Here is a 27,638-nt window from a genome sequence, read left to right as displayed (position 1 = left end):
TCAAGTCATTTGTTCCCACCATCATAATCATCTCCTCCACCCTTTCACCTCTCTTAACTGCCAAAGCCACCCTTTCTATCGTTCCTCCTGGCAAACACTCATCACACATCCTATCTTGAACACCACGGATCATTGAGTCCCCATACATTATACCTCTTACCATTCCTTCTCTCCTATTGTTTCCATTTTCTTCTCTTCTTTCATTCCCATACCTCTCTTTCATTCCCTCTCTCCTACTGTTTCCATTTTCTCCTCTTCTAGCACTCCCATACCTCTCTCATTCCATCTTTCCTACTGTTTCCATTCTCTCCTCTTCTAGCACTCCTATACCTGTCTCTCATTCTGTCTCTCCTACTGTTTCCATTCTCCTCTTCTAGCACTCCTATACCTGTCTCTCCTACTGTTTCCATTCTCTCTTCCTCTAGCACTCCCATGCCTCTGTCTCATTCCATCTCTCATACTGTTTCCATTCTCTGCTCTTCTTTCATTCCCATACCTCCCTCTCATTCCCTCTCTTCTACTCTTTCCATTTTCTCCTCTTCTAGCACTCCCATACCTCTCTCTGCTGTTTCCATTCTCTCTTTTTTCCATTTCCAATTCCATTCTCTCCTCTTTTATCATTCACAAATTTCACTCCTCTCCTATCATTCCCAAAATTCTCTCTCTCCCCTACTCCAATTTGCCATGCATTTATCTCTTCCATTCTCCTCATACTTCTCCCAAGACATTCCACCTCCTCTTTCAGCTCCTCTATCTCCCTCTGCAGGTCAGTCACTCTAAATCGAAATTCACTCTCCCAAACAAAACCATCTCCTAAACTTTCACAATCACTCATGCCTTCTACACTATGAACTATTATTTTCTCATTCACATTTTTTTCTTCATTCTCTCCTATCACACTACTCATCTTCCTGTATTCATTTCCCGTTCCTGGAGCAACAAGGTCAGTTATTGAGATATCTGCTGCATTTATTTCCTCCAACTGCCTGCACTTTAAACACATATGCACTCCCTCTCTCAGAAGCCAGATATCCAATTCCCAAGACACATACATGCCCCAAATACTGCATGCCACAAACTCCTTTATTATATTGCTTATAATAGAGTGCCTAAATGGTGGAGGACTTGGCGACACGCCATTTGCGACTGCAGCTGAATCCACCATCATTCGTTACTGCTGAGGGACTACTAGTGTAATCATTAATTATTCAAAATAGTGTCAAAAATAAACGCTAAATAAGTATTAGGGAGTATAAATAAATAAATAAGAAAGTATAAGCAATTACAAGCAAAACAAAACATTAAGTACACTAAATAAATGAAATAAAACTAAATACAGTAATGAAAACTTAGCCTCGTCTTGTCTTCCACTGTTATGCATCCGCCCCATCTTCTCAGTAAACAAAATACACAATATATCACGACAGCATTTACTTCAAAAAACAACCACTATAGTACACTCATATTCTTGAGAAACAATTTAGCACTCAAAAACGTAAAAAAAAGGACTATTCGCCGATTAAAAATCACTTTTCAATATAGTCAGAAAAAGTAGTACAACATAGCAGTTTCTTGTTGGTTTATTAAAAATGTTTCATCTCTTCTTCTATTAAAATGTCAGGCTTAATCCTTTCCACATAGTCTGTTATATCTGATAATGCTTGTATTCGCTGCTTAATTTTCTTGGGAGAAAAATTAGAGTTGCCAAGATGGGAAAAAAAACTCTACCTTTACATGAGACCATCTAACTCACTTTAAATAGAAAAGCCTTTAAAAAGGTTTCCTTAGAGATTTAAACCATTGTCTTTCCAAAGAAAGAGAACATCATTACTGACTGAGTTACATAGCCTCAAGTGTTCTGCATGAAAATACCAGATAATTTGGTACTAGTACAACATTTGAATCTAAACAATCTGCTATGTATCCTGTTTTGTCTATATTTCCTTATTCATCTGTGGAAAAATAATACGTCATAATGTTTATATATATAAAGGGCTCACCACTTTCCAAAGTTACCATCAGTGCTTGATAGACTAATGCAAATTACGTATATCCATTTCATAGCTGTTATAGTATGAAATGTTTTACCAGTTTTAGCTCTAACAGAAAAACCTGTTACATAGATTTTCAAGTAGGGGTCACCAGAAATAATAAAATTAGTTTAAGTCATAATTATTAGATCTTGAATGATCAAGCTTGCTTTCAGGTGCTTTAAAAAAATCATTTGAAAAATTATGCCTGCTTTATTTTCTACAGGTGTATTATATGCCATGCTAGGCTGGGTGAGATGAGATTGCAATGGATACCTGTTATGTTGCCAGCCTGGTTGGCCAAGCGGTTAGCATATCCACTCTGCAGCCAAAAGGCTGTGGGTTCAAATCCTGGCGTGGGCATGGATGTTTGTGATTGTGGAAATACCAGTGGTGGTGGTGGTGGGCAGTAGATGCCATTGGTTTGGTGTAGACAATGATGGTAGTTTTGGTTTGTTGCAGCTGGTGGATATGAGTGGTGGAGACAGAGTTGTAGAGTAGGTGTCCTCCCTTGATGAGTCCCTTGGACTCCCTGGAGGTGTCATGTAATATTAATAATAATTTCTAGTGGGCACAAGCACTTTTACCAGATCACCCTAATCAATTAGTATTTTGTCAGTAATTTCTACAATGGGATTTGGGGCCAATGAGTTCTATCTTTTCAGAGATGAGATGATATTTACTCAAGATGACACTTTCACTTACCACACCAACACATGGGCCAATCAAAATCCACATGCAGTTATTCAGGCAGGACAATGTTCAGGGCAGTTATTCAGGCATGAGCCTTGTTGGAGGGAAGTGTGGTAGCCTGCAAAGATAGAGACTCCTCAATGAGCAGATCCATCCCTTGTCCTGTCATTACTATTGATGGTAGTATTTTGAGCAAGCATATCTTTGATCCACTAATAAATTTTTTATTAGTGGATTTTTGTATGGCAGGACCATCTTGGCATGACCTCAGGAGTGAGTCCATACTTATTGGTCTCCTTCGTTTGTTCAAAGGAGATGGAAAGCAGATCATGTTATACAGAAATGCTGTAAATGTTTGAAGGCAGAATCAACATATGGGTTTGGATCTATATTGAGACTATATTGATGTTAGAGAATTTACCAGATGTTGCTGCCACTTTTCTGGTATATTGCCTCTTTGACTCTTAATAAGTGATGCATTGCTCTAATTTTATTTTTTTGGATCTCCTCATCCACCAGTGGCATGTTCTGGGATTGGCCAGGCAGTCTCCTTCACAGTCGGAGCACTCTGGTATTTTGCTCTTACAATGTTTATTTTCATGCTCTTTACTGCCACATCGGACACAGATGACAGAGTTATGACAGGTAATTTGAGAAAGATCATATTTCTAGCATTTAAAGCACTATAAGGGATTTTGGACATAGAGCTTTACTGGACAGAGCTTTACAAGTTGAGATATCCTGTTTTGACAGCTGGCAGTGGTTTTGGTTTGTTGAGGGTAGGGATGATGCTTCCGGTGGAAACCAAATGTCCATCTGTATGTATCAGAATTCTTTTCAAGGCTGTCACTCCTAGATCCTTGCATTTGGAGCATATTTCTCAATCTGGAACATCAAGGGTCCCACTTTGATATTACATCTCTAGAAAAGTTTTAAGTTTTGCAATTGATTTTCTCCTGATACATTGCATGGAGTAATTTTGCCCATCGTACAACTGTAGACGCTTCAGTGAGTATCTCTCTTAAATGAAGTTTCTTTACATATTTCGAAGATCCGACCCAATTTTTCTAAATCCTTTTGAATGAAGGGGATGACATTTTTCCAATTAGACATTTATCTGTTGGTTATATGATTAAGACCAGTGGTGTATTTATTGCAGCTTGTGATGTTTTTTGTTTCTTACTTTGATTTTCTGTTTATGATAATAAAGTTTCTGAATCTGTTAGGGCTTGTTGAGAGTCTCTAATAAACAAGAGGATGAAGAAGTGTTCATTCTCAGGAAAATTTTACTTTGGCACCAGAGCTCCCTACCCACCAGAGAGCCACAAATGAACACCGAGGACTACCAAGATATTCCTTTCCATATGTCCATGGGTTACATCGCACGGCAAACATCAGTCACAGATAGCTTTCCAACAGTGGGAAGGCACTGGATCCCAGTGATGGTAGTCTGAAAGATAAGATAGTAAAAAAAAACTTAGGAGAGCCAGAATGAAAACTGCAAGAAGAAAAGCACAGAAATAAAATAAGAATGAAAAGGGCCAGTACATCACTGGGAGGTCCCCTTCACCATGAATAGGTGCTTCACGTGGAGGGAACCAGACAGATTGGTGAAGGTCATTTCAGCAGACAGGATGGTGAACTATTTCTTCATTTGAAGTAATTCAAAGCATCATGGGATAGCTATGGTACCGAGGAAAGATCAGGCAAGAGTTCTTCTTGGTTATAATCCCATTAATGACAGGATACTTTTTATTAGACTTAAGGTTTATTAGACTATTTAATCCTGCCAAATCTTGGTTGTTTTTGCCACCTACACAAATAGGCCTGCTGAAGATAGTGAGTAGTTCTATGAAAACCTACAGACCACTTTGGACTGCCTACCAAGGAGAGATGTCCTTATCATCTTCAATGCAAAAGTGAGAAAGAATATGCCAATTAGATGGAGTGTTGCAAATATGTTATCATCATCACGAACCATGGGCTCATTGCCCATTGGTGTCTGATGCCTCCTTCACTATCTTTTTCCATCTCTTTTTGTCCAGTGCAGTGTTGCAGTTTCTGTAAACCGATTTCACACCAGTCCTTTATGTTGTCTATCCATTCTTTGTATGGTCTGACTGTTCTGTTTACACCATCCATAATACCAAACATGAATATTTTTATCTTTCGGTCCTCACTCATTCTGAGGATGTATCCAAATAATTGCAGCTTCCATTGTATAATTTTCTGCATTAAATTCTCCTTTATCCTCCGATAGAGCTCTTCATTTCTGTACCCCCTCCTATTCTTAGAATCTTCCTGTAACAAGTTCTTTCAAATGCCAAAATGCTTTTTCTTGATTCCTTATTTATTACCCACGTTTCAGATCCATACAGTACACTGCTGAAGATGCATGTTTCCAGTACTCTTAGTTTTGTTTGCAAGCTGATCACTTTATTATTCCAGATGTTATCCATGGCCTTCAGATTTGTTCTTCCCTTTGCAATCCTGATCTTTATTTCTTTTTTACAGTCCAAATCATACGTCACTTTACTTCCCAATTATGTGAATTGTTCTACATTTTCTATATCAATTCCATCCACTTATATTTTTTGTTTAATGTTCTTCTCACCAAATACCACTGTCTTTGTTTTTTCCAAGTTCATAACAAGTCCAAATCTCTTCCCTTCCTCTGCTGGAAGTTTTTCTACTTGGTTATACTATAAATTAAAGATACCAAGAAATTATATACTTGGTTTAATCCTTTATCCAAGCGTAAGCAAACAAGTTTGTGCCTGAACTATTTTCAGGACTAGGCAACTCGTATATAGAAGCTAATGACTTCACATCACTTGACTTGGTATCCCATAATGCAAAGCACATATCCGTATGGGTATGTATAATGCTATGCATTATAGGAAGGGTCACTACCCAGACCAGTTTAGACCTTTATTGAGGTCTCATCACAACTTGTATATGAAAATATGACTTCTGCATTTCTTCGACCTTAGTATCACCTCTGGATCTGGCTCCCACTGATGAGACCTCAATAAAGGTCATTAGAGTTATCATTCCGTTGTATAAGATCCTGATCAGACCACACTTAGACTACTATTTTCAGATTTGGTCCCTGGGATTTGAAGGGATAAATTGACTGTGGAAAGGGTACAGAGGCAGATAACAAAGATGGTTTCAGGACTGTACAATATGAGTTATAAGGATCGACTGAGGGAATGTGGACTGCAGAGTTTGGTGGATAGAAGAAGGAGAGGTGATATGAGCAAGACTTTTAAACTGTTGAGAGGCAGTTACAGAGTAGATATTGGAGAGTTCTCTCACTTAGTGGAATGGCGGGATGGAGTGATGACAAAGGGTCATCCCTGGAAGTTACAAAAGGAGGCTGTGCGCAAGAGGATGAGGAGTGCTTTCTTTGTGTGGAGGGTGGTTGAACCTTGGAATGCATTGCCAGAGAGCGGTTGGAGCAGGAACGGTCAATGGGTTCAAGGAGTGGTATGATAAACTTCGTGTTTCCTAAAAACGACCTCCCACGATGAGTCTTGACTCCATGGAAGCTTGGATAATAATAATCATTCTATATAATAATAATAGGACTGAGGCCAAAGTTGAAGTAGAGAAAGCCAAAAATATCTGAGATCAGATACCTTTGCCTTAACCAAAGAGATTTTCTTAGAAGTATAAAGAGCTTAGATAATGTGTTTCTAATAAAATCTCTTTGGTAATGTGTTTCTAATAAAATCTCTTTGGTAATGTGTTTCATAGGTTATTCCAAAACTTTTGCCTGATCAGTATGTGAAATTGTGGGAGGTAATGAAAATAACTGGTTTTCCCCAAAACATAATCCGGTTGATAGCTAACTTGTACAATGAGCAAGAGAACACAGTAAGAACAGGTGCTGGATTAACTGATTGGTGTCAGGTAGGTAGGGAAGTTAGGCGAGGATACCTTTCTTAACTTCCTCTTCAGCCATGTTTAGTATCTATACTAAGGACAATCATGCATGCATGCATGTAGCAAAGGATGAGCTTAAGCTAAGAACTAGGATAGGTGTCAGATGGATCACTAAATCTGAGTTCTATATGTATACCGTAACAGAGAAATACGTGTATAACATAACAGAGAAATAAGCGAGAAAGTGAGCTGATTCAAGTATCTGGGAATTCCATCATTACTGTTCCTTACTGTAAAGAACTTCTGTTCAGAAGACATCAGAAGAAGATTAGAAATGGCTAAAGCAACTGTCAAAGACTGTCTAAAATCCAGAAGGATGGATCCATCTCCAGAGGAACAAAGTTGGGGATTTTGGATGCAGCTGTTTTATTCAAATAGCAACTTATGGATGTGAAACTTGGAGTCTAAAGAAATCCGATGGGAAAAAGATAACTGCGTTTGATGTGAAATGTGATGTCACAGGAGACTGTTAAGGATCTCATATACTGAAAGGTGGATAAATAGATGAGTGTTAGTAAGAATCAACAGAATTTTCAGACTACTTAAGAGTATTGACAAAAGAAGTTAAAATCCTTTGAACACAATGAAATGATTTTCAAAACAATTACAGAAAGTAAAGTTCCTGGAAACAGAGAAAATAGATGAGAGATGGATGGATGGTGTCTGGAGTAGCTGGTCTTTAGAGAGCTAGAGAGGCTTCCAGAAAAGCATACGACAGAACCACCTGGGGAGAACTGGTGTGGCACATTACCAAGGAGTACAGTGACTATGCAGCATCTGATGAGGTACAATAAATTAATAGATAGATGAAGGAATTACAAGTGCATGAAGCTGTCAATAATGAGATATCTCAAAAGCAGCAAGCTGGCATCAATGATAGTTTTTGCTGAAAGGTGATGTTTGTCCTAAAGAGTTTCTGCCAGTTATCAAGGGATTATGCCTACTTCTTGATATTCTACTTCCTAATCTACATTACAAGTTGTGTTCATGCTATGACTATAAAGGACAATATCTCAGAAATGCTAGTTGCCAAAAGCATATTAATTTTGATCTTTTTAGTAGTTATGAGGTACAGAATATGGCTTTAAAGTTTATGACAGTGGGAGAGGAATCACCCTGTATAATTTTCATTTCTATCTCACATCAAATCTCTCTCATTCTATCTCATGTCTGTTCACCACTATCACACACTATATAACCTAAAATCCACTTCCCCCTTGCTCATCACCATTGTCAAATTAAATTTTGGTCATCTGCTAACTCAGCCATTCCAGTCTTCAAGTGCAATAAGGAGAAGACACTCTCCTTCACTACAGCATAAAATGCTGATACTCTCACTTAGTTTTGCATGTCAGTCGAGGCACGGTCCCAGAGTGTGGCTGCTGGTGCACTCTACCAGCTACTTGGAGCCATAAATGAGAGTTGCAGAAATTTCAATAAATTTCTACTTGTACTGGTTGCATTTCTGTGATCATCAGCAATATGCTTTTCCCCATGATGTTCTGTCTAGCCTTCTTGAACATTCAATATTCTCTATATTCTAACCCTATAACATTTTCTACATTTTCTCTCATCCAGTCTCATTAACTTTACAATAAGTTTGGACCAAGTAGAAATAACCTCTGCTTGCTCAGCAGTTGCATCAAAATATTTGATGGCTGGGTAGAATTGGTTCCCACTGCTCATGCAACTCTCATTTATGGCTCCAAGTAGCTGGTAGAGTGCACCAGCGGCCACACTCTGGGACCGTGCCTCGACTGACATGCAAAACTAAGTGAGAGTATCAACATTTTATGCTGTAGTGAAAAAGAGTGTCTCCTCCTCGTTGCACTTGAAGACTGGAATGGCTGAGTTAGCAGATGACCAAAATTTAATTTGACAATGGTGATGAAGGCATGACAGCAAACTATGTAACATAGTCCGGGCAAACTCCAAAACAAAGCAGAGATGTGGCCAGTCACCGTGGAAGAGACAGGAACCTCACCACGTAACTTCTGTAGCAAACCATGAAACAGAGAACCATGTTGGATTTAAGCAATAGAGACAAGGTTGGACCCTCTGCAACTCTTGTCTCTTGAAAATATTACAGGGAAGAAGAGAAAGAAACTTGGGAACGTAAGATGGATACTATGAAAATAGCATATGCCAAAGATACATTAAACCCTCCAGGGAGGGTATCTCCTGATTATTCATGTCTGAAAACCAGTAATCTTTTCTTAAGGTTTGCAACTTGGAATGTAAGGACCTTATATGAAGCTGGGAAGATAGATGACTTTATACAAGAACTTGAAGCAATGAAAATTGACATTGCTGGTATCAGTGAAGTCAAATGGACTAATAGTGGAAAAATAAACAGAAAGAGCCATTCAATTATATACTCATGTGGAGACAGTCATAGGAATGGCGTAGCATTTGTACTAAAAACAAGATTGTGCAATCCTTATTTGGATTTTGGTCCATAAGTGACAGGATAATTGCATTAAAAATTGCAGCTCAACTTTTGAATATTTTTATTGTCCAAATATATGCACCTACTTCTGATTATCCAGATGAAGATGTAGAATATTTCTATGAAGACATTCAAAATGCACTAAACAACGCTAAATCAGATGACATAACTATCATTATGGGAGATCTAAATGCTGAAGTAGCTCAGAAAAGATCTCTTCTTGCATGGGAAACAAGGGCCTGGGACATAGAAATCCAAGAGGAGAAAGATTAATACAGTTCTGTGAAGAAAACAATCTAGTAATAGCAAATACTTTATTCAGCCACCCTCCTAGAAGACTTTACACATGGAAAAGTCCTGGAGACAGCTTAGGAACCAGATTGACTATATAATGATAAAAAACGATTCCAGAATAACATCTTACAAGCTAAAACATATTCAAGGGCTGATATTGGATCAGACCACAAAACATTAAAGCAGCAATAAAATTAAAGAAAACGACGAAACCTCTAAACATAGAAAAATATGATCTTGGTTCCCTTAAAAATCAAGAAATACAAGATAAATTTTTAAAGGAACTGGCACAATCCACTGGTGTTAATGTTCCTGATCCCACCAAGCATCCTTATCCTAAAGATGAGATTGAGGATAGATGGCAGAAATTTAAAGAGGGCATAAAAAAGGCAGTAAAACAACCAATTCCCAAATTTGAGAAGAAAATGAGTAAACCCTGGATGAATGACAAGATACTGAAAATGATGGAGGAAAGAAAGAAACACAAAAATCGTCCTGAATGCAAGAACTTAAACAAGGAGATCAGGAAAGGTTGGTTGATTGGTAGAGCCTCTGCTACTAATGGCTCAGTTAAGTAAGTTTGAGCGCGGTTAGTAGTTGGAAGGGGGCCAATCGTTCGATGCTGTCGGCACACTCTCCCTCGATGAGTCTTTGGACTCCCTGGAGGTGTCAAAATAATAATAATAATAATAAAAAGAACTATGGCTCAACAACAAATGCAAGGAAATTGAACTTCTGGACAAAAAGCATAAAAGCAGAGAACTTCATGAAAAATTTAGGAGTTAACTAGCAAAGATACCAGTGAAAACATCCTAATGGAGAAAGACAAAAGAAGGGATAGTTGGGTAGAGTATTCAAAAGAACTATACAATCATGATAGAATAGATAAGCCAATGCAAGAAGATTTTGGAGGGGCTACTATTCTTACCTGGGAAGTAACAAATGCCATTAGGAAAGTGAAACCAGGAAAAGCTCCAGGGATGGATGGAATTATGACAGAATATCTAAAGGCTTTAGATGATAAGGCTATAAGATCACCGACTGACATATGTAACAAAATATACAAAACTGGACACCTGTCAAAAGATTTTAAGCACTCAACGTTCCTACCAATACCTAAAAAATCGAAGACAATCAAATGTGAAGAGTACAGAACAATCAGTCACTTAGCAAAAGTTATGTTATATATCATCCTAGAAAGAAATAAACATAAAATCAAAATGGACATCAATGAAGCACAATCTGGTTTCTAGGAAAATAAAGGAACTAGAGAAGAACTCTTCAACATTAAAACTATTATAGAAAGGTATCTGGAGAAGTAGAAAGAAGTCTAGTTATGTTTTATTGACTACACAAAGGCCTTTGAGAATATACAACATGAACAACTAATAAAATGCATCAGAAATTTAGTAGATGGTAAAAATACCAGATTACTGATAAATCTACTATTGGGAGCAAACTGCTTCAATAAAAATATCAGGAGAAATCTCGGAGGAATTCCCAGTATAGAAGGGTGTCAGACAAGGCTGCGTTCTTTCTCCTATATTGTTTAACCTCTATACTGAAAATATCTTCCAGCAATTAGAAGAATTTAAAGGAGTCAGCATAGGAGGCAGGAATATAAACAACTTAAGATATGCAGATGATACATTACTGCTAGCTGAAAATGAAAAAAAAAATCTTCAAACCTACTAAAAGAGACACTGAAGCTAAGTGAAAAATATGGACTTAATTTCAACTTAAAAAAAAAAAAAAAAAATCCATGCTGGTAACAAGAGGAAAAGGGAAAATATCTGATATAAATATTAAGATCAGAGGAAATACTTTAGATCAAGTAGAATTATATATATTTGGGTCAACTAATTACAGAGAATGGAAAGTGTGATAAGGAAATATTAAGAAGAATAGAAATTGCTAGATCAACCTTCATTGGCATGAAAAACATTCTGACCTCAAGGGAAATTCACACAAAAACAAGAATTAGGCGGTCCAAATGCTATGTATGGTCAACACTGTTATATGGAGCAGAAACCTGGACAATATCAAAATACTGTGAAAATAAACAAAGCCTTTGAGATGTGGATCCTCAGAAGAATTCTTAGAGTCCTATGGACTGCCAAAAAACTAATTGAGAAATATTAGAGATGATTGGAGGATAGGAATCTGTTGAAAACCATTAAGAAAAGGAAAACTACCTACCTTGGTCACATACTAAGGCATGAACCCCTACAAAAAATACTTCTAGAAGGAATGATACAAAGAAAAAGAAGAAGAGGAAGACAAAGAATAGATTGGATCAGAAATATTAAGGACTGGACCTTTTTGTCCTATGAAGAATGCAAAAGAGTAGCACAAAATCATACATGGTGGAAGCTCATAGTAGTCAACCTCCTGGAAGGAGACGACATCTGACAAGACAAGAAATAACCAATCCCCAAACTAGTAACTCTTATTTCTGATGCCAGCAACATTTGTATTCATGAATTTCTAATGCAATGACTGTCCCATTGACCATCCCATTCAAGATCTGAGAAATTACATTCAGTATTTATTAATCATTCCTGTTCTCACACTCACGCATCTCAAAGGTGTCTGCACACATGTTCACCTGAACCTCCTTATTAGATTTACTTCCCTGATTTTGCACTTCAATCTTTCAGTAAAGAGTGTTTTCTCTAGATAACTTGAAATCCATTTGAATACAATCCATTAGTTATATATGTCCTTTCAGGAACTGTTTACAATCATTGCTCTTTTCAATTTGCTTCCATCATACCATAGCAACAGACTTATAATCTAAACTTTCTCGCTCTTCTTTTTTGCTTTTTCCCAGTAACTCTTGTGTATTTTCTTTCATTCTGCACTTTTTTTATATTGCTCCCACCCATAAAAGGTTATTAGTAAACCTATAGTACATTTTGTACCATGGGTGGACTAGAGTTTTTTTATTCCCTGTTTTATATTATTTTATTTATTTATTTTTGTATTTTTAATTTATTCTTTACCTAATCCAGAAACCTTACTCTAGACATCAAACATGGAACCTTTTTAAGCCACTTTAGGCCTCCAATAAGCAGGGCAGTGGTCTGACACTAGGTAATAAAATTCATCTGCCACCAAACTGTTATTTCTAATGCTTCCAACATTTGTACTCATCTTTAATCAAATCATTCATACCTACAAAAAAAATCAGCTCTTTCACTTCCCCTTGTTTCATTCTAACAGCATCATTAGTATCATTCATCTTACAATACCTGAAAAACAATTTCATCATGCTCTTACCAAGTACAATTCTTTTCATGAAATTAGCATACATTTACTAAGTTAATCCTTGTGAAGTGTGTAGCTTGTTTAATGCAAACTAAATATGCTCTGTCTTGATGCAGTTTGTCTAAATCCATTCATAACAGAAAATCCAAGAAAAAAACTTGAATACCCACATATCATGATTTTTTTTAAACTTAATTATGCCTGACTACATAAGAAATATTAGAATGAATATAGTGTTTGCTCAATTATATTATTAATAACTCTTATTTTTATAATTATCCCATACACGAGAGCTGGAAGACACAGTACATCGGTGCACTGTGTAGAGTAAAACATATATCATATTGGAATATTATGTAGTTTTATACAGAAATGGATTTCAAAACTGCTTCTCTAGTCCAAAGAAGATAATAAGGAGCTACACGACAGCTTACCTGCCAATAGCATGCTGCTAAATTCTGAACAGCTCCAGCAGCAGCTTCTAAAGTTTCTGGATTTGAGCACTCAGATAACAGAGCAAGATATGGTTGTACTACTTCAGGTTGCCACAACAACTCCATACCTTTTGCTGGCTCAGAGCGAGGATGTGAAGCAGGAGGTGACAGTGCAGAAGAATCTTTTTTTTGCTTCTCCAAATTATGTGATTCTTTCTTTTTTTTGCTCGTTCCAAAGCATCCTAGGTTTTCTCCAACAACTATGTAGATGAAAGAAATTTAACAGAGTTACTTTATAAATATTTTGGGTTACATTAAAAGTTTTATTATCATTACAAATATAAATTTTTACTATTTAAATATATATATATATATTCTCACACACACACACACTTGGGTCTCTTTTTATGTGCATCTTTTTTATGCAGTTTTGAAGTTATGCAGTGCATATTTCATGCAAATTTGGGGTTTCCCCGTTGTACATAATAAACGAATGAAGTACGTTGCAGCACATTCTGGCGTAACGTGAGTAATGTGTAAGCACTTTCTTTGGTAATGCAAATCACAATTTTAGATTACTTAGCAAAAGGAGAGGGATATATGGCAATTGGTAAACATTTTAATTTAGGCGAATCTACTATAAAAGCAATTAAAAAGAATGACGTCGCAATAAAAAAATCTGTCATTTCTGCACAAAACTAAGCGCCAAATTATCATCGTACTCAAGAGATGCTTTATTAGAAAAAATGGAACGAGCGCTCGTAATTTGGATTGAAGAATTAACTCAAAGAAGAATTCCTATAAGTGGTTATTTAATTACACAAAAAGCGCTTCAGTTTTATGAACAGATGAATCAATTGGAGCCATCTACTTCTGCTTCCAAGGCTGATAAAGAATTTTCGGTTAGCAAAGGATAAAAAACCGGGTTTTTAAAAAGGAATGTACTTCACAATGTGAAGATTACAGGCGAGGTTGCAGCAGCAGCAGCAGATGAAGCAACCACCAAAAATTTTCGAGAGAAGTTAGCCAAAATTATTGAAGATGGTGGATGTTGTCCCGATGTTTAATGCTGACGAAATGGATTGTTTTGGAAGAAAATGCCTAGTTGAACTTACATTATGCAAAGTCTGAGAAAAAAGCAAGTGGATTTAAAGCATGCAAAGATTGAGTAATGTTGTTACTTTGTAGTAATGCATCAGGGGGGATCAAATGTTGAAACCCCTCCTAGTAAATCAATCTCTAAGACCATGTGTTCTAAAAGGGAAAGATCTAAAACACTTGCCGGTACATTGGATGGCTAACACAATGGCCTGGATAACAACTGCTGTATTTGCTGAATGGTTCAATAATTGCTTTATACCAGAAATGGAAACATACATGAAGCAAAAAGCTCTCAATTTTAAAGTTTTTATTAATTGTTGACAAGTCATCCTCATTTAGAACATCTAAATGTGCAGGTAGTGTTTTTTCCACCTAATACAACAAGAATTATTCAGCCATTAGATAAGGCATAATTGCTACTTTTAAAAAATATCATGTTAAGCACTTTATATTGGATAAACTAGAAAATGAATCATTAACAGTAACTGATTTTTGGAAAAAATTTTCTATTTTGGACTGTTTAAATCATGTTGCATCTGCTATCGCTGAAATAAGACTACAAACTTTAAATGCCTGCTGGAAAGCAGCTTGGCCTGGATCTGATGCAAACGACCATTCAAACATCTACATTATCAGCTGAAATCATTACTTCGGCACATGAAATTGGTGAAAAAGGTTTTGATACATTTAGCCAGAATGATGTAGATAAATCTTGTGGATAATGCCTTAAGTGACGATGCAGGGTGAAGCAAACTGCTTTTCATACTCCCCACTATCTGATAGGGAAACAGTGAGTGGAAAAATTTATTAGCCAATTGCTCTCCCTGAGCGGGCTTAGAGATTAAACATCAGAATTGGAGTATAAGATGGCTTTCGGTCTTTTATCTTTGAAGTAATCCATTGGGTCATAATTTGATAGGGAAACAGTGAGTGGAAAAATTTATGAGCCAATTGCCCCCCCTGAGCAGGTTTGGAGATTAAACATCAGAATTGGAGTATAAGATAGCTTTCGGTCTTTTATGTTTGAAGTAATCCATTGCATCGTAATTTGCAGCTAGTTGAACCAATTTGTTGGGGTGTACAGATCCTTTTGAAAAGAATTTTGTTGCTATAGTTTGGGAAAGTGCAAATATAGGAGACATCTGTGTCCCGATGGAGTCGCACATTTCTTACGAACCACGGAGTGTTTAGGATCATTCGTAGACATTTACTTTACGCTCATTGTAATTTGAGAATATTAGTATCAGTGGTATGGCTCCAAAGCTGGAGAAGCACAAGTGAGTATAGGATGAACCATCAGTTTGTAGCTTAGTTTGATTCTGATGTTTAGTTTACTGTTCCTGTTGATTAGAGGATAGAGTTGAGCAATGGGTTTGGATGCCTTTACACAGAGAGCCTTGATATGGCAGCTGAAAGTTAGCCTTCTGCCAAGTAATAGTACACCAAGGTATTTTACTTCTGTTTGCCACGGGATTTTTGTGTTAAACAGGAAGATGTCCACTTTAGGAAGCATCGGACTTCTGGTGAATAGCATTGCTATCCTCTTCTGGGATACACTTGCAATCTCCATTTGGAGAAACATTTTTCACTCAGTAGTAGGTTTTCTTGCAGTTTTTTGATGGCAAGATTGGCTGTAGAGAGAGATCTGGCTAATATTGCTGTATCATCTGCGTAGAAGGCAACGATAGATGACAATGGATTGTGCGGGATATCAGACATGTATATGGAAAACAGAATTGATGCTAGTCAGGATCCTTGTGGGACTCCAGCCAAGATACATTTCTGTGCTGATACTGTACCATTGATCTTGATTTGCATATGCCTGTCAAAAAGGTATGATTTAATTAGGTGAACCATTTCCAATGGTATTCCAGTTGAGATCATTTTATGCAGTAATCCGAAATCCCAAATTTTATCAAATGCACTGGCTATGTCAAGGAAAACAGCCCCAGTGCATTGATGCCAATTGTATCCAATGGAGATGTATTCGACTAGTCTACGTGTTCGGTACTATGGAATTGATGGAACTCAAATTGTTCTTTAGGGAGAATGTACGGAGGCTTGGAGTCTGGTAAGAATAACTTTCTCTGCAATTTTACCCAAATTGAGATGAGGCTGATTGGCCAATAATTGAGGCACATGCGGGTCTTTTCCGGTCTTATCGATTGGAATTATATCCATCACCTTCCACAAAGGAAGAGAAATTTATTTTTAAGTTAACGGATATTACATCCCATATTGTTTCTTAGCCGAATATAGAAACTATATAAAGTTCGGCGATTCCAAGCATAAGCAAATACCTGGATAGTGCAACATCTGACCCATTTGGTAGTGCAACACTGAGGCAACTCATAGTAGGGGTGGAGCAGGCTCCAATCACTATTCTTGGTATTTACCCATAATGTGAACTTAGCTCCTAGGAGCTGTATTACTGTTCTACATTATGAGAGAAGGTCACTACCCAGACCGCTTTCAACCTTTATTGAGGTCTCATCAGTGAATAGGTAGACCTAGTTAATACCAAGTTTGTAGTGAACAAAACTTACATACCCTACTATGAGAATTGCCAAGAAGGTGTCCTAATAAATTACTAATTATATGAAGAGCCAAAGGCTTCAATTCGGCAACATGAACTTATTTAAGTTAAGGGATATTACATCCCATATTGTTTCTTAGCCGAATAAGAAACTCAAAGAGTTTCATGCCGAATATAGAAACTATATAAAGTTCGGCGATTCCAAGCATAAGCAAATACCTGGATAGTGCAACATGGGATGTAATATCCCTTAACTTAAATAAGTTCATGTCGCCGAATTGAAGCCTTTGGCTCTTCATATAATTAGAAAGAGAAATGTTTGAAATGGAGGATGGAATTAATTATGTTGGTCAGATACAATAGCTATACGAGGCAGCAGCTTTATCACCTTGTTGGTGATGCTGTCAGGTCCAGGAGCCTTTTTTGTTTTTTAATTTCTTGATTATATCATATATTTCTGTTGGTGATGTGGGTGCAATTTGATTGGAGTAGGTTACAAAAGATTTTAATGAACACCTGACATGTTGATGGATCTTGTAGATGTGATTAAAGTCTAGATGTTCATACGAGGGTTTACATTGCTTGTCTAAGTTTTCTGCAATTGCTTTGGCTTCATCTGCATCGGTGTCGATGAGGCCAAGATCTGTTTGGAGAGGGGGAAGAGATTTTTTTTTTATCTTTCTGATCAGATTCCAAATGGAGTGATTGTCAGGAGAGATAGAAGTTAATCTTTCTTCACAAAGTTGACTTCTAAGGGCATCTTTAAGGGCATCTCTCACTGCAGAATTGAGCTTATTCAGGATTTGTTTGTCTTGTGGTGCATGGGCATTGTGAAACCTTTTTCTAGCCTTATTTTTCTCCTTGATCAGGTTCATGATATCATCTTGCAAGTGTTTGGGCCTAAGGGCAGTTGTGGAAGTAGTGACTGCTGTTAATTTGTTGGATCAGGTATTTAACAGCTGTTTCAATTTCCTCTTTGGATTTTATAAGCAGAAGAGGACCAATATATTTCAGGAATACTTTGGTCAATCTTTCCCATGATATGAACGAGTTTCAGGGGGGTTTCTTTTTTTCCCAACTGTAGCAGCATTGGATTATGATCAGATGAAAGATCATTTAGTGTCATTAAACTGTACTGGAGTCTCACATTTCACGTTCTGCAATATGACTATGTCCAAGACATCAGCAGTGCCATACATATTATGATGGGTAGGTTCAGTAGGACCTGCCACAACTGCATTGTTGGATCATGTATGGTTAGCAAGTATGTGGCCATTCCTATTGGTAGTTCCACAGTAACAGGCAGGATGCTTGGTGTTTAAGTCACTGGCAACAATGACAGGCTCTCTGATGTCCAGGATGGCATCCAAATCTGAGGAGAGTAATGATTTTAATGGAGGATTATATGCTGCATAGATTTTTAGTCTACCAGCTGAGCTCATGAGAACCTCTACATCTGTACCCTCAAGATTAGTATGAGGTGGGATATTTACAGAGGGATGACTAATGTAATTCTTGATGAAAATGGCAGTGCCGCTTCCACTGTGGGTCAGCTTGTCAGTTCTGTACAGATGATATCCCCTGATTTTGGGGTTGTCTGATGATCTCATATGCATTGCACTTATCAAAACTACATCTGGCTGATGTCTTTGGGTGAACTCTATTAGCTCCAAGTTCGCGTTCCACATGATAATCTGCAGTGAGTCTGGATTTAGTTTATTATTGTTCATGAATGAGCGCTGTGAGGATGGTTTGTGTATCCTTTAGCAATCTTTTAACAGAGGATGGTGTAGGTTGGAGCTGCTGAAGTCTAGTAGTATATTTGCCAGAGAAGAGGAGATGATAGCTGTCAGGTTAGTGTGTGGTACTGGCTGATCCTGTTAATGAGTTATCTGTTTAGAACAGACTACATCCACATATGTCCTTGTCTGTTATTATTGAGTTGTTCTTTTAAAGGCCTCTGACTGCGGCAGATCGGCTTTTGACAATTTTTGCTGGTCAATGAGAGGCTGTGGAGCTGAGGCCTCTGGCATGGATCTACTGGGGGAGGAAGAGTGACTGTCTGTCTCTGATCATCTATTTTTTGCGTTTCGAATGCATCCTCTGTAGTTGGCTGTGTTTGGGCCACTGCAGTTGGCACATTTAGCAGGGATGGTTCTCGGCTTTGTACTGATATTGGTTGGGTGGCTCTCCCCACATTTTGGACATTTAAACTCAGCCTTACATATTTTCTGGGCATGGCCAAATTATTGACATCTGTGGCACTGACCTACTGGAGTCTTTTTCCTAAAGGATTATGGGCCGCTTTAAGTCCACGGATTGACGTCAGATCATAAATTTGTTTCTAAGATTGATGGATCTCAACTAGTAGTTGAGATCCATCAATTGGAGTCTTGTCTTTTTTGGTCATTCTGCTGACCTTGATGGGCAGCAGGTCCTGATGGAGTAGATCAGCAGTCACTTCCTCTTTGGATACGTCTTCAAACACTCCTTAGAACTCCACCTTCAGATCTTTCTCTGAGCCGAGCGAGAAGGTGTGATACTGAATGCCTCTGGCATTCATTTCTCCTGTTAGTTTTCGATAGTCCATCACTGTGGCAGGCTGTATCTTGATGCCATCAGTGACATTTTTGGTGATGATATAAGAGATTTTTAGATTGGACATGTTGGACATGTTACATTGGACTAAGAGACATCCATCTTTGTTTTTCCTGGAGTATGATTGGAGGTACCTTCTCTCTAGTGAAGGAAGAGGGCTATCTTCCATTCCATCCTCTTTTGGTTGTGGTTTTTCGCTTCTTATGTGCTCGGACCTCTGTGAAGTCTGAGGGGAGGAGATCACCAAGTCCAGCTTCTCTTCTGTTGGAGCATTGTCATTACCCTCTTCATTGTCCCCTGACATAGAGTAAAAATTTATTTCAAATTTTTCAGAATCTTTTTAAGTATGTTTATAGCTAACCTTCTGTTTAGTGACTGTACAGGGCATCAGCGTCAACTTCGCACATTTTGAGAAACTCAGGTGTAAAAGCACTGTTTAAACTTACGTCTTTGTAAAAGTTCCGTAGACCCAATCAATGATGGACTAACTACCTACCTGCAGAGAGAATCCCGCAGCCGCAAAGGACCGCCAGCAAAACCGTGAATTGGCAAAAGCTCGAAGAAGCAGCAATGATTTAAATTAAATTAACCCATGACTTAAAGGGGGGCGGTGCTGTGTGAACCAGGACCTGCCTTGTCCCTTCTTTCCACCAAGTGTATATCGGCAGCCGAAATCGCCTACTAGAGGCAGAAGACTACTGAAGGGTGCAGGGCAGGGAACATAAGCAGGCCTGGGAAATTTGCATTAAAGCCAGAACCTTACCTTGCGCTGAACGAATCCAATTGGCAAAATCCTTCCAGTCAATTCGATCACATATCCGACCAAACCTCAGAATTCCAGGTGAACACAATCAATTTTTCTTCATTGTATATCTCTACCCACGTTCACCCATTCTGATACCAAGGTTGAAGCAATGCAGAAGTCATATTTCATAATCCCAGTTGCCAAAAGGTGTCACACCTTATTATTAAATTACTCTGAATTAGAGAAAGATGTTGGAAGTTTTTTCCCACTTGGTTAGACTACAAATTATATATTTAGTTTAATCAAATGTAAGCAAACTAAGTTTGCACCTCTGAAGTATCTTCAGAACTGGGACAACTCATCGCAAAGGTGGAATGAGTTCTCATCACTTTCCATAGTATCACATAATGCAAAACACATCTCTTTGAGGACATGTATAATGCTATGCATTATTGGAAAGGTCACTACCCAGACCGGTTTCGACCTTTATTGAGGTCACTTAGATAAAGGACTAAACTAAATATATAATTTATTATTGTTTTTTTTCAGGCCTCCATTGAGTCAAAAGACTCATCAAGGGAGGTCCTTCCTAGGAAACACAAAGTCTATCAAGACTCATCGTAGAAGGTCCCTCTTAGGAAACACAAATTCTATCATACCACTCCTTAAACTCATTGACTGTTCTTGCTCTCACCACTCTATCAGAGAATGCATTCCATGGTTCAACCACCCTCCATGCAAAGAAACCACTCCTCACCCTCTTGCTCACAGTTTCCTTTCTTAATTTCCAGGAATGGCTTCTTGTCATCCCTGGAAGTTACATGATGTTCACCAAAGCGAAAGAACTCCCCAGTGTCAACCCTGTAACCACTCTCAACAGCTTAAAAGTCTCAATCATATCAACTCTCCTTATTCTATCCACCAAACTTCTGCAGTCCACATTCCCTCAGCCGATTTTCATAACTAACATTATACAGTTCTGGAACAATCTTTGTTATCTGCTTTTGTACCCTTTCCACAGTTAATTTATCCACTTCAAATCCTGGGGACTAAATCTGAGAACAATACTCTAAGTGTGGTGTGATCAGGGTCTTATACAATGGAATGATAACTATTTTATCTCTGTAGGTCAGTGTCCTTCTCATTATTGTAGCAATCCTCTGTGTTACCTTCACCACCTTTGCAATATGTCCCATAAATTTCAGGTTTCTATCAATCATCAACCCCAGATCTCTCATGTACCCTACTTCCTCCAGTATAGCTCCTCCAACAGAGTATGCAGCGTCCCATTGATGTGTCCCAAACCTCAAGACCATACATTTTGCTGCATTAAACTGATACCCCCATTCATTTGCCCATCTGTCTCTAGCTTATTCAAATCTTCTTGCAGGGCTACCACATCTGCACTATTACTAGTAACCCTTCCTAGCTTTGCATCATCTGCAAACAACTGAATATCCCATTGAAATCCACTGACAATGTTATTGATATAAAGGTTAAACAGTATAGGTCAGAGTACTCAGCCCTATGGGACCTCACTTGTAACCCTCTGCCTCCTTGAAACTGCCCCAGCATATACAACTCTCTGATACCTATCGGACAGCCAATCCTGAATCCAGCTGACCAACCTGACATACAGACCCATGTGCTGCAACTTAAATATCAGCTTTTCATATGCACCCTGTCAAATGCCTTCGCTAAATCCAAGAAAATGGCAGTATATGCCTTACCTTCACATACTGCTCTTGCAAGTTTATTATAAAAGGCCAACATACTGCTAAAACAAGAGCATCCCTTCACAAATCCATGTTGACTCTCATGGATAACATTACCCTCATCTGCCCACTGCTGTATACGGGCCCTCACTAATTTCTGCAAGATCTTAACAACTACTGATGACACACAAACTGGCCTATAATTAGACACATCCAGTCTGCTACCACCCTTATGCAATGTTACTATCTTATCTTCCTTCCATTCCATGGACAACTTTCCCATAGCTAGAATTTCATTGAAAAGCCAGGTCAATGGAGCTGTCAGTTCTTGAGCACATTCTCTCAAAACTCGTGATGAAATACCATCCAGAGTACTCAGAATCTGGTACACACTCTCCTCCTGCACTTCTAAACCTCGAACTTGCCTTATAGTATTAAAATTTACTCCTCCAGGATGAAATACTCCAACAAAGTGTACAATGAACAATTCCATTATGTCCTCTGCATCAGTCTCTCTATTACCGTTTTTTTATCCCATAATCTCAATCTTCCACAGTCATTTCTCCTCCTCCTACTGGCCACATAGCTAAAAATTTCCCTAGGATTTTCTTTGGATCTCAGAGCTAATCTCTTCTCATATTCCAGTATCGCCTTCCTTACTATACTAGTCATTCTCCTGGCCTGTGCCTTATATTCTTCATGCATCTGCTCTTCACCTATCTCCTTATATTTCTTCCATAGCTTCTTTTTCGCATGCAGTTCCTGTTTAATATTGTTTGTCATCCACTTTATTCCAAATTGTGTCCTCTTTTTCACTTGTGAAATACAGCTTACTTTTGCTGCTAACAAATATTCCTTCACAATTTCCCAAGCACTAATGATATCCGGTCCCTCCAAATCCTCCCTCCATGAATCTTCTCCAAGTTGACGTCTAAGGCTATTGTAATCACCTGCCTTATAATTCCACATACGTTCCCATCTCTTTGATACTCCTGCATGTCTATTCATCTTCCAAGTCAAAACCACATGGTCACTCTCTCCAACCAGTGGGAGAGATGTCACCTCAGTTATTATCACCTCTTCTGATGCTATGACCAAATCCAAAACTCTTGAACCTTTTATTACCTCTATTACATGTTGCCTAAGACATTTTCCCATCAAGAATTCTAGAAATTCCATTCCCTTATTGCCACATGCATCTTCCTCTCCCCAATTTATACTAATGTAGTTAAAATCTCCCATAACAATCACTCTTCTTGCACTTGCTAAACTCAACTGTCTAAACATCTCCTGGTCCCCACCATCTGTCCTCCTTGGTCTGTAGCAACACTCCACTAAATATCCTGTTTTGCCCACCGCTACCTCACCCCATATGCTTTCAAAATCATTAGTGTCACTGCCTTCCAAAGCCTCCACTCTTAGAGGACATCAGTCATCACTTACCATAAGCAGTGCTCCACCACCATGCTTTCCCTTCTTATCCTGCCGAAAAATGCTGTGCCCTGCTACTTCTATTCCTGTTATTATATCCTCTTCTGTCAACCATGTCTCAGTGATCCCAATAATCTTTGGCCAGGTTGATGCTATCAGAACCATCAATTCCTTTCCTTTATTCCGGATACTCCTGGCATTGGTGTAAAGCATAAAAATGCCATTGTTTCTATACCCAGCATTATGCCTTCTTGACTCTACTGGGCCCAGTGTTACCTGATGTCGTCCCACTTCTCCCAAGTACCGATTCCCACAAGAGTGCCACCCCTGCTACCATCCACCCTGGGACACACGAATTCGTTTGGGAACAGTAATCTCTCCAGATGCCTACGTCCATCCTCATTCAAATGCAAGCGGTCTCTCGCATACAATTCCTATCTGTCTTCAAACATCCTCCAAGCATCCGCATATGCCAATCCTCTAGTCTGACACATTCTAGCTATTATATTGTTCATTATTACTGCTCTTCTGCTCAGCTCTTCACTATCATACCTAGGCAACACACACACACACTATCTTTCCTCTCTCTGTCTTCTTTCGCACAACCTCAAGTAAGAATTTCATATCTCTCGCTGCCCAAGCTACATTAACTGTCAATTTATAATCTAACGAAATGGGAAAAAACTTCCAACATCTTTCTCTAATCCAGAGTAATTTAAGAATAAGGTGTGACACCTGCCTATGGGGTGATATTCTTGCAAGAATGAATGCCACAAGCAAGAAATTACGAAGCGGTGTAAACATTGATATAGGAAATGTATGTGAACTGTATAGGTCCCTCGAAAAATATTTCAAAGAACTAGAGTTACTCTATGAATCCTATGAAGAACAGGGCAAGAAACTTGGAGTTGACTTGTATGAGGAAGAGAAAAAGAATAAGAAAAAACCCACCAAGTGTTTTGATGACAGCTCAGAAAAAAGTAATGAAAATGAAGATGAGTACAATCCATCAGTCAGTTTCAAAACTGATACTTATGACACAATTTTGCAGTCTCTCATTCGAAATGAATCTAAGAAAAGTGTTGTATGAAAACCTCTTGAAGGAGTTCTGGTTTCTCACAACAACATGTGATAAAGGATGTCATAAAAGGGACAAAAAAAAAACTGAACACTTTACGACTGATATTGAACCTGAATTTGTAAACGAATGTCTACACTTCAGAGCGAACCTGAAATCAAGTGGCCTAGATATAAATACATTCTTACAACTTTCACAGAAAATTCGACAGGAAGCCCTACAGTGTATATATATCCCAATCTGGACACACTACTGTTACGATTTTTCTGCGTAAGATGGCAACAAATTGCTCAGCTGAATGATCGTTTTCTGCCCTCAAAAGGTTGAAAGACTACCACAGAACAACTATGACAGAAGAAAGGCTCAGCAACTTGGCAGCTCTACAAATTGAGAGCAATATTACAAAGGCACTGGACTACGAGGATGTGATAAATACCTTTGGCAAGCGAGCGGCAAGACGTAGAATATTCTAGGACATTTTGGGCGAGTCATAATATATATATATATATATTATGAATTTATGATATAAATAGGTTATGCATGTAAATTAACATATTCATTAAATATGAGGGGCAGCACTTTCTGTGGCCTAGGGGCAAGAAATACCTAAATACGCCAGTGGGTTGGAGAGTTTAACTTATGGATTCGAAATAGAACAGTTGATAGACTAGATATCAGTTATGAGAAAGTTAAGAGAGTGAAAAAACAGAATCAGGATAAAAATGATGTTATTATAAAGGAATTTGGCAACAGTACAGTAACAAGGGTATGAAGCACCTGTGGCAAGGGTCTAACTTGCACCTCCACTAACCCAAAAATGACAAAAAGTTTGAAAAATTTAAATGTAACAAGTTAAATTTTACTAAATGCAATATGTTAAATACTTACTATTAACCCCATCAAAATGAGTTGCAGTGGGTTGCAGAATTTGTGTGTCTAAAGCAGGGTATTGCCGAAATTTAAAAATACAATATAAAATAGTGGATTTTTACATCTATTTTTTTTTTTTTTTTTTTTCCATTTTTTACGTTTTGCGCCCCAAACCTCGTTGCACCTGTGGTGGGCACCTCTTTTGCCACGCCCTCGTTACGGCACTGTTTGACATTATTGGCATTCAAGAATTTGCGAGCACAACTAATCTCAGGTATTAGCACTTAAACAGACTGTAAGAGGAAAGGGTAGCAGAACATATGTTTGACCATTTGACCTGTCAGGATGTCAGGAAAAGATTCAGAGAAAGAACAAAATCTACACGCACTGATGCAGTAAGAGTACTTTAGATAACCAAAACATAAAATCTGACAATACTGGAGACCTGTCACATAAAAGATAGAAGGAAATTGTTGATAAGAAGGGTAGTAATATATAAACTTCATTATGTAGTACCATCACACTACTACGTATACACCTGAAGAATATATATACAGGCTCTCTGAAAACATCAGAAAAAAAAAATTATTTTAAAACTAGGTTCTTCACATTTTCAAATAATAATTCACATTAATTAATAAATTCACATTTTCAAACTTTTTGTATTAATCTGCTTTATTAATTTTAAATACTTTATTAAAGCCTCTATTAATTTATTCATTATCACCTGTCATAATATTAATCTAAGTATATGGTGTCATCAAATATGGTGAAACATGGCACTTCACCTGCAAAGTGTCTGGAGAGGGAAGGAAAATACATTGAGTATAATATTTACATTTTTCCCCATGTTTCCAGACTTTTTCAGAAACTGTTTCAATAATGACAATAAAGATAACTAACATACAATATTTTATTCTACTGATGTATTTAAATAGATAGGAATGCAATGAAGAATGCAAATATAACTTCTTTTTTTTTTTTGATCTAGAAAAGGCATATATAAAGGCATATATACATATATAAAGTGCCAAGAAAAATAAAACAAGGTATTTATAATAGTCTATAGCCAAAAAACCTCTGCTTAAGCAAGTCTGAAATGATTATTAAAAAAAAAAAACTTAAAGTACCTTTGATTGGAGCAAGAGCTCTAGATTGAGTAGGGAGAACAATTCTCTTATCATAATCAGGATCATCCACTTCCTGACAACGATATGATAAGTTTCTTAGAATACAAACACAATTTTCCACACTTTTATTGTCCATATCATTCTTTCCAATAGCTGCTCTAACAAGGTGTAATAAGGAATCCACAAGGCCCTCACATTCACGTAATTTTCTTCGAGCATATTCTCCAGCAGAGCTAACATTCCTGTAAAAAAGAAAATATAACTATCTTCATCCAACATAACATTTTTTTTTCTTGAATACACAAGCTCAGTGACATGAAAAGACAAAAAGAACAATTCAAAATCAATTTAGGATTTCTACAAAGAAGCTGTCAATAAATAAATAATTTTAATTCCTTTAACTATTTGTGAAGCTTTTGCCTCATTCCTTAATATTAATCTCTGATAAAGCTTGATCACAATTTATAAACCTTTAATGAAAAGTCGGAATAATGGGCAATTTCTTCAAGTACTGTTGGTCGAATTGACAAGCTACATTTTATTTATTTAGTGTGCATGTGTGAACGTGCACGCATGTGTCCGTCCTGCGACTGAAGATTGGAAATTCGAGTTGAGTGGGCAAGAGATACATCAAATGAAAACTGTGATCTATAAAACAAATATGGAAAATTTTCATAATACTTCCAATTTTTCATCATCGTCGTCATCAAATTCCTGATAAGTACCCTCAAGGGGTGTACAGGATATGATAGTACTACATGAAAAACCTACATCATTACTAACTTCCCATCTACAACTTTCCTCCAAATCAATCTGTTACCGGTCAAGACACCAACACTACCAGATGCTATATTGTGATCTTCTAAGGCACTTTGTACTATATCAATCTACCTATACCTTGGTCTTCCTCTAGCATTTTGTTTAAGTGACCATACCACCTGAGATTAGCTCTGCTAACACATTAGTCCTGCATGCTAACAATGTCAAGTTATTTCCTAATATCCTCGTTTTTAATATGATACTGCCATTCATGCCACCTGTTCACAACTGTAATCTTTCTCAGTACTGTCATATCTACGGTCTCTAGTCTTTAGTCAAGTGTTATATTTCCAGCCCAGCTCAGAGATCCATAAGTTAAAATTGGTTTCAACACTGTCCACAATACAACTAATTTAGTGTTTTGACTAATTTCTCTCTTATTCCATATAAATTTATTCAGTTGACTTCCTACCATACAAGCTTTATTGCTTTTGTTGTCTATTTCCTTATTTAATTTACCATTTTCACTAAAAATCTAAGTAGCTGAAATGTTT

General features: G+C 37.6%; 1 protein-coding gene across 1 annotated transcript in view; it reads right to left on the bottom strand.

Annotated features, from left to right (window-relative positions):
* The window catches only part of LOC150101218 (catenin delta-2-like), a 728,964-nt gene that overhangs the window by 247,072 nt on the left and 454,254 nt on the right, over positions 1–27,638 (bottom strand). The window contains exons 13-14 of the mRNA XM_090401243.1: positions 26,326–26,567; positions 13,122–13,381 (exon numbers count right to left, since the gene is read on the bottom strand). Coding sequence (XP_090257369.1) covers positions 13,122–13,381; positions 26,326–26,567 — 502 coding nt within the window. The remainder of the gene's footprint in view (positions 1–13,121; positions 13,382–26,325; positions 26,568–27,638) is intronic.

This window comes from Typopeltis vanoorti, chromosome 12 (genome assembly GCF_054136105.1).
Source record: "Typopeltis vanoorti isolate ZY-2024b chromosome 12, IOZ_Tvanoo_1.0, whole genome shotgun sequence".
NCBI lineage: Eukaryota > Metazoa > Arthropoda > Arachnida > Uropygi > Thelyphonidae > Typopeltis > Typopeltis vanoorti.
Note: the sequence above shows the minus strand (reverse complement) of the source record. Positions and strands in the feature narration are given on the sequence as shown.